The sequence below is a fragment of the Xyrauchen texanus genome, chromosome 1 (genome assembly GCF_025860055.1).
Source record: "Xyrauchen texanus isolate HMW12.3.18 chromosome 1, RBS_HiC_50CHRs, whole genome shotgun sequence".
Classification (NCBI taxonomy): domain Eukaryota; kingdom Metazoa; phylum Chordata; class Actinopteri; order Cypriniformes; family Catostomidae; genus Xyrauchen; species Xyrauchen texanus.
The window spans coordinates 141,701-153,721 of record NC_068276.1 but is presented as its reverse complement, the minus strand read 5'-3'; the positions used below and the strand labels follow the sequence as shown (position 1 = coordinate 153,721).

The following is a 12,021-nucleotide window of genomic DNA, read 5'->3' as shown; positions in this document are numbered from 1 at the left end:
CATTTATAAGGGAGACGCAGTGCAACTGCAAAGCTGGCTTGGGACACCATCTCATCGGGCTGCTCTACACTCTGGGCTCTGGGTCAGACATGCGATGACAAACATGTGACGGGATGTTGGCTCCGTCTTCAGTGTGGTGTTTCTACTAGGTCGTGTAGGCAAATCTAAATGCAACCAGCAGATTTACTTCTCATGTTCAGTTAGTTGATCGTCGTGTTGTAATCATGTCTGGAAGAGGTAAAGGAGGAAAAGGACTTGGGAAAGGAGGCGCTAAGCGTCACCGTAAAGTGTTGCGTGATAATATCCAGGGAATCACCAAACCCGCCATCCGTCGTCTCGCTCGCCGCGGCGGTGTCAAGCGTATCTCCGGTCTGATCTACGAGGAGACTCGCGGTGTGTTGAAGGTGTTTCTGGAGAACGTGATCCGTGATGCCGTCACCTACACCGAGCACGCCAAGAGAAAGACCGTCACTGCCATGGACGTTGTGTACGCGCTGAAACGACAGGGACGAACTCTGTACGGCTTCGGAGGATAAACGTCTTTATTATCATCAGACAAACCCAACGGCTCTTTTAAGAGCCACACACACTCTCACACGAAGAGTCAATGTTTCAACTTTTGAAGATTATGTTAACATCAAGTAAAATTTAATTAGAACTGTTAAGATTATTATAAAATGTACTGCATTATTTCCGCCGCGGTTTACGAATTTCACGAACAAAATTCAAGCAGATGTGATGATGCAGGATATATGAAAATGTACATTTTAACTTTGAAATGTATTCGGGTAAAGGTGATGGATTTATGGAAAAAGGTTTCTTTATGTCTAATAAAGATTATCTGTGCACAATGTTTTCTAAAGAACCACTTCAATAATACAATTTGTAAATAAGCAAAATGAGCGGGAAAACTGAACAAAGGAAACCAACTGAATATTGCGGGGGATGATGATTTTCAAACATGATGTGATAAGTGGGACTTGGATATGGAAGCCTCTGATTGGCTCTTATTCCTTCCCATTAAACTTGTAGCTGTCCAATGAAATCATATAGTGGGTGTGGCCAATAAAAACACGCAATCAGAGTGCGCATTGACTGCTTGGTAAATTAGCATAGAGGAGGGTATAAATATGTCTGCGCTTTTCTTGGTGTTCACTGACTCTTTGTTTTGACACGTTACGTCGTCATGCCTGAACCAGCAAAGTCCGCTCCGAAGAAGGGATCCAAGAAGGCCGTCACGAAGGCCGCCGGTAAGGGAGGAAAGAAGCGCAGAAAGTCCAGGAAGGAGAGTTACGCTATCTACGTGTACAAAGTCCTAAAGCAGGTCCATCCTGACACCGGGATCTCCTCCAAGGCGATGGGCATTATGAACTCTTTCGTCAACGACATCTTCGAGCGCATCGCCGGTGAGTCGTCTCGTCTCGCTCACTACAACAAGCGCTCCACCATCACATCGAGAGAGATCCAGACCGCCGTGCGTCTGCTGCTGCCCGGTGAACTGGCCAAACACGCCGTGTCTGAGGGCACAAAGGCCGTCACCAAGTACACCAGCTCCAAGTAAAGTGAAGCTCCAGCTGCACCCAAAGGCTCTTTTAAGAGCCACCCATGAGCTCATTTAAAAGAGTTTCTTGTTCTAGGACAAACAAGGTATTTGACAACTCTGAAAACTTTCTGATAGTGAAGGATTCGGATTTCTGTCTCGTTGCAGACATTTTACTTTCGTTTTATTTAATAATATAATCAAAAGATGATTGCAAGGATTCAAACATGTGAATAAGCCGCAACAGTCTCTCTAAAAGTATTTTTTAAATCCTCATCCAGTTTTATTAAATGAGTGTGATTGGCCCATCCTGGCCATCGCTAAAAAAGTAACAAGTATCACGTGTGTCATCTATGTGCTGTTTCGGCCGCAGTCAGGACCTCCGTACAAACATTGTAGCTAAAGATTCATTTTCCTGACAGACTTTAAAATCATTACATGTGAGAAGTGACATTACAAAATCTTTTGAAAAAACAAAACATTTACATATTAGATGTGAGCATGGTGTATAATTCTAACACGACGGCTTCACAACAATACTTGGACACATATTGGTCAAAGCACAGCACACAACCACAATTTTATCCAGCAAAGTCTTATGCTCACCCTCACAAGACACCACATATCCCAGGCCCAGTCAGGATCACACTCCAACATTTCATAGGCAGGTTTGCCTGCAAACACAGTCACCAAATAAATAGCTATGTAGCCTAGATGTACAACATTTAAAACTGATTAACGTTACGCTTTAGTACATTGGTAACTTAAGCTCATTTTCTAGCCATTTCATGCTAGTTAACATTGGCCTAACGTCAAATCTAATGGTCTGGTTAAATCAAACAAAACACGCTGGTTATTTGCCCACAACATAACATTTACAATTACTCTCTGTAATTTAACTTTGTGAAAATTCTTTGAACACACCATCATGATGTGGTGGAGTGTTATCGAAGGTAATCTTGGGCCACCTTACTGCTGCTATCCATGCCATTCGTTGCCTTTTTGTCACCTCTGAAACATGGCTTGTACTATTATTTTTCCACGCTGGAAAACGATAAAAGGATTTTCCGTTCTTAAGCTTTATGCCACTTCTATCGTGAGAACGACTATTGCAGTTTATAACACAGCAGGTAGACGGCACCTTGAACACTGCGTTCGTCCCTCCATGCAATCAAGTCTGGCACCTTCTGTTTGTGCCGCGGATTCCCAAAATGCTTTGTGTTCAATACGTCACGATGATGTCACATTAGTAATCTCTATTACCATTGAAATAAAATCAGACCTCTCTGCCATCGTCGTTCAAAACCAGTTTGATTTTTTTCATCGGTGAAACAACATTGAGGGAGGAGAGGATCGTGATTGTAATATCTGATGCATTGTTTCCGTCCCTTTGAACTAATATTTATTTTCAGCAGGTTTCAGTTTCTCTGCATTTATGTTTGGATTCTGATGGTTTATTGAGGCTAAAGCTCCAGCCAAAAAGTAAGCGCATATTATTGCTTGTTTCCCTTCGACTAATTGTGTGTGTATTTGTGATGTAACCTCTGGTTAATGAAATGAGTAAATTCTGTGTTTTTCCTTTTGTTCAGTGGGTTATTTCTGTGGTGGGCGACTTATACAAATCTTGGAGTGACTTGTGGCAAGAAAACGCACATTTGAAGAACACTCTTGATTACATTTTGAAGAACAGATGAAAGAAAAGCCATTGATTCGCTGTGTATTCAGAGGTGCTCTTCCCCCATAAGCGCATCACTTCTCATGGAACACGCATGCAGTGTGCTCACTGTTCCTGCTGTTTCAGTAATCTGAAAATATTTCCAACTGCAAGAAAAGAGTCGTCCATGAGAACACGGCAAATGATCTCAGACCATCTCAAGAGGTGCTTTAAGTTTAGTTTGCTTGATTTCCACAGAGCAGTTTGCGTTTACACACATTGTGAATAAATGAATTCAGCATTGCTTAATTCCAAACATGTGTGGCTGAATATTTTACAATACAGGTGGCTGGTGAAATTGGGCATTTTCAGCCACTGTGGCTGATGGGCAAAAAAAGTTTGTATCGTTTTACCCCAGTGTTATCTATGAAACCTGCATCTTTCTGTTTTCCTGCTCCAGTTTTCCTTTGATCTACTGATGATCTACCACCATCACTTAAGAATTTATTTTACCCAAGTTATGAGATAGCTGTATGAATTGAATGTGGTGACATAAAAAAGCATGAGTGCGCCTTTCTATTGCATTCGCTAGATGTACTCAACAAACACATTGACTCGTTCAGTCCGATTCATGACTTAATGACTCAAAAACAGTGATTCACCAGCTCATGAGATCTCGTTTTGAATCAGTTTGACAAATTCTTCAGTGAATGAACTTCCTGAATTACTCGAAGGGGCAGAATGAATGTGAAGATGCTCTCAATCATGTCGAAATGTTTAGTGTACAAAGTTGATCAAATATGATAATATATGATAAAACTTTGTTAAAGATAATTAATAATGTTAATGCTTCATTTTAAAAGTTATTTAAAAAGATGCAGTGTTTTCAGACCTCGAATTAAGCAAAGATAACAAGTTCATATTCAGTGTTAAACAACACATTACTAATGTTTAAACTTAGGAAAAGTTCAGATATCAATATTTGGTGGAATAAACCAGATTTTCAATCACAGCTTTCATGTGTTTCGATACACACCAAAATATCTTGGGTTGAAAATAACCCAATTTGGGTTGTTTTGCAACCGACAGCTGGGTCAAATATGGACAAACCCAACCGTGGGTTATTTTGATCTAGCATGTTGGGTTGTACAACCAACCCAACACTTTTTATGGGTATTGATATTTTTTGGTTGGGTTGCAATAACCCAATGTGTAGGTAATGTGTTTCAGGTTGTGTATGAAGGGTTTCAAAGGATTATATCAGTATTTTCTGCAGTTTTTGTGAATTTATAAAAACTCTGGTTTACTTTGCATTACTGCAGAGTATGTCACAGTTTCATATTTTACTACCTTCCATTATTGTCACTATATACAGACAAAAAAAAGTGTATTTCATAGAGAAAGCATATATTTATATTTTTATCCTCAATGGACAATAAAACAGCATATAAACCATCTCAATGGACTACTTGCACTGAGCCTCGTGACGCACTTCCGCTTTATAGTAATACATATCACTTATTTCCGGTGTGACCGGTGCCATTGTTTCTCGATCCAGACAAGCCGTGTAAAATGTGCACAAAACAAACCGTTTATAGATTTCAGAAACAGCAGAAGAAAACCACTGAATTTTGTTGTGTTCCACTATTACCCCTTTTCCACCAACAAGAACCAGGTGCTGGTTCAGAGCTAGAGCTAATGCCGGTTCGGAGTTGGTTCGACTGATGAGCCTCCAAAGAACCGGTTTGCTTTTCCACAGGCTAAAGAGCCAGCACAGAGCCAGGTCTTGCGTCATTGTATACGTCTCATCTTTCCCAGCAACGTTAGCGCGGTGGCGCCAAACACACACACCAATAAACAATGGCGGACGTTGCTTTGCTATTGATGTTCATGGCTTTGCGGACCTACATAGGCATCCAAACACGGCGGATCCAACGTGTTCGCGTGGCTCGCCTTTATTTGTACAGACGGAGATTACAAGCGAGAGTAAAGGTATGTACATAACATTTATTTTTAACAATAAGATGCCGACTTTAGCCAGAGATTTATATTTTAGCCTCAGCATGTTGCAAACCTCCTAGCATCGATTTTGCTGATAATCGATCACATTGCAGTTAAATTAAAATGTATTAAGCATTGGTTGAATAAGTTTTCCGACGCTGTTTTGTGAAAACTCATATGTATATGTGAGCTATAACGCAAAAACCACTCACAGTAATAAAACTAAAACTAGATAATCTGCAGAAAAATGTGTCCACTGTCAGTGTTGTTTTATTATAGGCTATATTATGTTTTTTTCATTAGTATTACTGCAGCTGTAATGTGTAGTCTATTAAAAATGTCCAAATTTAGATTTATACATGGTTTTCACTGGACAAGAAGGCTATGAAAATAAGTTGTCTGAAAAGACAATGTATGACCCTAAAAAGACTGAAAAAAACCTTATAAATAAAGTAGCCCTGTCTTTTAAGTGGTACTTATAGATGAATTAATAAACACCTCACTGCTACAGCTCAACTGTTTTTATAGTATTTATACTGCACTGTATACTTGATAGAAAATATACCTATATCCTATTGCCCATAAATGAAACTTATATATACAGTATATATATATATATATTTATTTTATCTTTACAGGCAATCTTGCAGCTGAAGGCAAGGCGGAGGCCACCTGTAATGTGGGCATACCCACGATCTGGCCACTGGTGGGACACAATTGTTCCGGATTTCACCCCGTTACAATTCATGCAGAATTTCCGTCTATCCCCAGAATCATTTGAGTACATCTGCAGTCAGGTCAAGCATGCCATGGGGAGAAGGAACACAAACTACCGTTTGTGTGTCCCAATCCGAAAGCGTGTGGCAATTGCCATCTGGAAACTGGCCACGGGTGGTGAATACAGGACAATCAGCCATCTTTTTGGGGTAGGCCTCAGCACTGTATTTATTTGTGTTCAGGAATTCTGCAACACAGTCATCAAGGTGCTCCTTTCCATCCACATAAGATTTCCTGATGCTGAAAAGTTGTTAGAAATGGCCACTTTCTTTAATAATCGTTGGAGAGTTCCACAGTGTGTGGGTGCAATTGATGGCAGCCACATTCCAATAATTGCACCAGAGGACTATCCACGAGACTATTTCAATCGTAAAGGCTGGCATTCTATTGTTCTGCAAGCAGTTGTGGATGGCAAAGGTATTTTCTGGGATGTTTGTGTTGGCTATCCAGGGAGTGTGCATGACGCCCGAGTGCTACGACAGTCACATTTGTGGGAGGCCCTAAGTGACGGGGAATTACTAGGGCAAAACAAAGTGACCATCTCTGGCTGTGATGTTGGACATTACCTGATCGGTGATCCGGCATACCCCATGCAGAATTGGCTCATGAAGCCCTTTTCCGACACTGGCAGACTGACCCCTGAACAGCACACCTACAATTACAGGCTGAGCAGTGCACGATCGGTTGTGGAGATGTCTTTTGGGAGATTAAAAGGACGATGGAGGTGCCTCCTTAAAAGAAATGACTGCAAGCTGGAGCTGAGCAAGAGGATTGCACTGACCTGCTGTGTGCTCCATAACATTTGTGAGGAACATGGTGATAATTTCACTGAAGAGCACCCAGACAGGACTCTAAACATTGAGCCTCCTGTTCAGACATTACCTGAACGTGCGAACACAGAAGGGGCTGACATCAGAGCTGCATTAATAATGCATTTTAACGGAGGGAACGAGTGATTCTTTGAATACACCAATGCCATATTTTTGTAACACTGCCGTTTGTGTTTGAGGACATCTGCACTTTCATAAATTGTATTATATTCTCATCCATTGAATAAACCCTATTATCTCTAAAACTATGCATTTTGTGAATAATTTCATTTGGATTTTAGTCATATTTAATGTTGAAATGTTATAGAATTTTATATGCAGCTAATCGCTTCACGTGATTAACATGTTTAATATACACATTATTTATGAAAATACACCAAATCACATAAAAAAAAAAACACAAACCATATATGATATTTGCCTAAGTGTTAAAGGGGTCATGACATGAGAAACCAAATTTGCCTTGATCTTTTGGTATATAAGAGGTCTTTGTATCATTAAAACGTCCTGCAAGTTTAATATTTTAAGACGTCCTCCCCATTCTAAACGAATCATTTATTTAATCAAGCTCAAAATACAGCTCGTTCTGGATTCATGGTTAGAAGTGACGTGTCGGTTAGAAGTGACGTAACAGCGTTTGCATATGACCGCCTCCAGCACAAGATAACTACTCTTTAAGCGCAAGACAACTACGCTCATTTCGTATCGCCGTGCGCCTCACAAGTGTTCAGTCGATGGACAGCGAGCTCTGACAGAGACTACTTGTGCACAGGAAAATTACGATGCCACACAGATGTGCTGTTCCTGGCTGTGGTCAAACAAAACCTCTGAATAAGCTGCCGAAAGATCCAGATGTCAGGGAAAAATGGATGCAGTTTATTTTTTGCGGACGTCCCAGTCACGGCAGTGTTAACTTAAGCGTATGTTCTGTACATTTTAAGGATGACTGTTTTGAGAACAAATCTCAATATGATGCTGGCTTTGCCAGAAAACTGTTGCTCAAAGATAAGTCCGTGCCGACTATTCTGGGAACAACGACGACGCAAACTGTAAGTAATCTATTTTAAACTTTAAACTACTTTTTAAAGCGCAATTTCATTCATTATGAATAATCACAGTGTTTTTACTTAGTTTACTTGCATATTGTTCTGGCTGGAGCGTCAATAATTGATACATAGGCACTGACGTTAGCCAATCATAACAGTGGGCGTTAACACTGAAGTCTTAAATGGAAAACGCCCCCAAAACAGACTGTTTGAATCAGAGGATGAGAAACAGGGTGGGAAAAGGTCATAAATCACTAGATTTTAAAAGTTTTTCTTAAAAATATATTAATACTATAATTGCACCTAAGGGAACATAATAATACAATAAAAAAAACCCATGTCATGACCCCTTTAAAGAAACTGAACCAGACATTTGTATTAATAAACATGTTTATTTAAACAAAACCAACCAATACAAATCTTTATCAAACTTTGAAAATGTAAAGTGCAGTTAAATAAAAAAATTGACATAAAAAGCAGCAACCAAAAATACTGTGGTGGTATATTTGCAATCATTTTTGCACTTGTGCCTCCATTACAGCCACCATGTGCCCCATGAGTCCAAGCAGAGAATGTGTGTCCGCTCTCATGTCCTGACGCAAGGCATCGTCCATTTCTTTGCTGTGCTGCAAGAACCTCTCATCTGCCCTTTCCAAATATTGCACCAGTTCTGAGGTACTGTCTCTCTTCCTTTTTCCTGTGTGCAACAATAATAGCAGATGACAGATCATCAATGATGTGTCATAGCATTGCAAATAATTATTTTCTGCCGGGAATTACGGGTATGCATCTGCTATATTAGTTATATAAAAAATATGTATAGCATCATACTACATCACTATCACTTCAGATTTTGCTCATGTCCATAAAAAAGCGTCAACATTATTTTGTATATAGCAAGTTAATAACTTTTCGGGGCTGGCAAGTTTCAATCCCTGAAGAAGCCTATGGACTAGTGGAGGAGTGATCCAGCTCTCAGATTTCATCAAAAACATCTTAATTCCTTTTCCGAAGATGAAGGAAGGTCTTACGGGGTTGAACAACATGAGGGCGAGTAAATACTGACAGAATTTTCATTTTTGGTTTAACTAACCCTTTAAATGAAGAAAAAATATAAACATTTCAGTACCTGATAATAAATAGTAATATACAGTCACATCTCAATGTTTGCATAGTGTATGATGTGACCATTTGCACACCAAGTCTTACCTCGTTCTGAAGATGCTTCTCCAGAGCTGCTACACGACGGCACGGGAGAGCTGCAGCCCAGCGGTGGCGGCAACTCAACGTTGTCATCATCACGGTCGGTGATGGCAGACAGTTCTATAAAAAAAAAAACAAGACAGTGCTTTAAAAAATATTGTCCATTACACTTTACACACTGTTCTGTGCTACTTTATACAATGAAATCACAGATAATACAATCCTAGCTAGACACACTGCAAACACTGATGTAAGAAATTAGAACCTCACTAAACAGCTAAGAAACATGCTCGGAACAAGTAAAATAATCTAAAAAACAGAACTTACCAGGATCGGTGCAACTTTGCTGTAGCGAATCATCCACCATTGACTCGAGCATTATTGTTGCCGTGTTCAGCGCCCCGGTCACCTGGCATGCCGGCCTATCGCCGAGAACAGAGTCGAGAACGTCGAAATGTGGGTTTCGACGTGGGCGACCATTGCCGCTTTGACCAAGGTCCTTTCTTTGGTCCCTGTAGTCCTCCTTTAGTTTTTTATTTTGTTGCTTATCTGTTGGAGGTTCCGGTCGAACCCCGCTACAGCCATCTCTCGCTGAATTTGCTGCAAAACCGGTTTCGTCCGCGAAGCCCCATCTAACTTACCCTGGACTTCTGCAGAGGACCAGAGTGCAACAAAGCAGCTTGTTTCCTCCTCTGACCACAACCGTTTTTGTTTAATCGCGTCCATCGTGTTTATCTGCTAATTCAAAAATGGCGGCCACAAGTTTCTGTTCGTCTTGATGGTCACGGTAACCCCGCCCCCAGCCGCTGACGTAAGCGGTTCTTACTTCTAGACCAGCAATGATTTGGTTCTACTTAAGAACCACTTTTACCAGCTCTGCCTTGGTGGAAAAGGGGTAGCCGTACTGCTTGTTCAAAGTTCAACCTGTCGATGTCGACCTTAGAAAACGGTGGCTCGTGAACATACGCCGAGACAGTTTTTCTGCTTCCAGTCGCACGAAAGTATGTAGCAGATATTTTACCAGCGATCTGAGGCTCAATAAGCTGACAACAAATGGTAAGAGAAGGTTAGTACCTGGTGTGGTGCCAGTACTTGTTGCCTGGAATGAATACACTATTCAACAACCGCGGTCCAGTGTGTGGGAGAGGAGAGAGAGACCTGTTGATGCTGTCGACGCTGAGCCCGTGCCTATCGATATAACGATGGATCATGATTACTGTGACGTTCCTGATCCATCATCATTAGACGTGGCTTGTGCTAAAATAGAAGAACTCTCCCATGAAAACGAGGAGCTGAAGAAACAGCTACAGGAGTTAAAGATTCAGCACGATTTCGGATTGCAGAGGTTTGCTGGCTCCGACGAGGACATTCGATTTTACACCAGGTAAGTTAACGTTAAGTCTTTTGTTTGCTATAGATAAAACCCATTATTTGCATGTATATAAAATGCACATTAACAAGTTAGGTGATTATATATTTATGTTATTCACATTAACATTTTAGGTGAGTATATCATATATATATATATATATATATATATATATATATATATATATATTCACCTAAAATGTTAATGTACACTGTGTTTATGTGCACACACACACGTATATAAGTATACATAATACTTGAAGCTGTGCTTATGCTATATCTTCAAACAGGTTCCCCAGCTACCGTCACCTGATGTCCTTTTGGTGGCTAATCGAACCTTCCATCCACAAAATAATTTGTGTGTCCAGGTTCAAAGCTGCTGCTAGGAAAAATGAAGAAATTACACATGCACGGCCATCAGTGGTAGGTTATTCTCTTATACACAGTAAGAATTACAGTTAATTGTGCGTTAGTAATCTCAAAATGGCTACAGTATGATTTTTTTGTGTATTTCCTACACAGCACGGCTGCGAGTGCATGTGGAACGGGTCATCAGGAGGATCAAACAAAATAAACTGTTTGATGGGGTCATCCTGCTTTCCCATACTGTAAACATCAATCAGCTCTTTACAGTTGCATGCCTGTTGTCAAATTATCAGAACAAGGCATCAGATAAGACATGGGTCAAATAATGTCCTGTCATTTCTACTCTTCAGTAAATAAAACATAGGCTAGTTGTTAATAATTGACTTTATTCTTGACAATCTTTTATTTATAACATTTATTATATAACTCTGTATAATCTAAATTGTTGTGATTTTATTTAGTTTAATTTAGACAAGACCTCTGAATAAATATTTGTAAAAAGTAATTTTAAAAAGTAACAATTTCATAAAGATCACTTTGTACTGTACATTTATTTACAATAAACACATTTTTATCAGTACGGTTTCACTGGAATTTTTTTCAACAAAATTAATGTTTCATTGACAAGTATTTATGCATGTATGTGTAGAAGTAAAAATAATCAATCTTCTCTCTAATAACTTTATACATGGCTGTGTCACTGTAGATGCGCTGCACAAAATAATCTTCCTGAGCCCACACCACAAAGTCACACCAATGCATTCCGGAGACCAGTAGTTGTCCCTGCACTTGCCAATAGTATGCATGTTTTTTTTTTTTAGAGAAATTGCCCCATACTCCATTTGCAAATATTTGCAGTCAACAAAGTCTTTGACATTAGGGCATTTAACTTCAACAAGCCCAAATTGAGGGTGTTCAGTGGGATCGAACACGACACCATCAGGGGACGCACCAATCCAGGGGGCATCAGGATGAACGATTAAACCATAAGGTGAGTAGTTAACATTTCTCAACTTGCTGTACTCAACTGTCACCTCTGACTCCAATTCTGCACCTCTTCTCATTTCTGCTGTCTGCCTGCATCCCCTGATGATGCGTTCGCGAGGACTCTGCAGAACTCAGGCCTCTGACATGGCACATCTCCCGAAATCTGGAGGCTGTTACCCTTGGTTTGCTGAAGGTCATGCCACTCAGGACAAGAGCTTTGGTCACGTGTTGCCGCCTCAATTTTCTGAG

The 12,021-nt window shown here is 40.2% G+C and overlaps 3 protein-coding genes across 4 annotated transcripts; all 3 read left to right on the top strand.

Annotated features, from left to right (window-relative positions):
• Positions 1 to 209: 209 nt before the first annotated feature.
• On the top strand, positions 210 to 1,097 carry LOC127648715 (histone H4). The gene has a single exon (XM_052133446.1). It carries the CDS (start codon positions 225 to 227, stop codon positions 534 to 536), a length of 312 nt encoding a protein of 103 aa, XP_051989406.1. The 5' UTR covers positions 210 to 224; the 3' UTR covers positions 537 to 1,097.
• Positions 1,098 to 1,175: 78 nt separating this feature from the next.
• Positions 1,176 to 11,346, top strand: LOC127648531 (histone H2B-like). Of its 2 annotated transcripts, none has more exons than XM_052133205.1 (5): positions 1,176 to 1,647; positions 2,956 to 3,022; positions 3,130 to 3,419; positions 8,390 to 10,842; positions 10,942 to 11,346. In XM_052133205.1, the coding sequence occupies exon 1, from the start codon at positions 1,187 to 1,189 to the stop codon at positions 1,559 to 1,561; it is 375 nt and encodes a 124-aa protein (XP_051989165.1). In that variant the 5' UTR covers positions 1,176 to 1,186; the 3' UTR covers positions 1,562 to 1,647; positions 2,956 to 3,022; positions 3,130 to 3,419; positions 8,390 to 10,842; positions 10,942 to 11,346. The 2 variants fall into 2 exon arrangements, with proteins under 2 accessions (XP_051989165.1, XP_051989164.1); XM_052133204.1 differs by having other exon boundaries at positions 2,953 to 3,022.
• On the top strand, positions 5,873 to 6,928 carry LOC127618675 (uncharacterized). The gene has a single exon (XM_052091304.1). It carries the CDS (start codon positions 5,873 to 5,875, stop codon positions 6,926 to 6,928), a length of 1,056 nt encoding a protein of 351 aa, XP_051947264.1.
• Positions 11,347 to 12,021: the final 675 nt, after the last annotated feature.

Excerpts from the sequence above, each read along its gene's own strand:
- LOC127648715 (XM_052133446.1), top strand. The coding sequence starts at position 225 with ATGTCTGGAAGAGGTAAAGGAGGAAAAGGACTTGGGAAAGGAGGCGCT.
- LOC127648531 (XM_052133205.1), top strand. The coding sequence starts at position 1,187 with ATGCCTGAACCAGCAAAGTCCGCTCCGAAGAAGGGATCCAAGAAGGCC.
- LOC127618675 (XM_052091304.1), top strand. The coding sequence starts at position 5,873 with ATGTGGGCATACCCACGATCTGGCCACTGGTGGGACACAATTGTTCCG.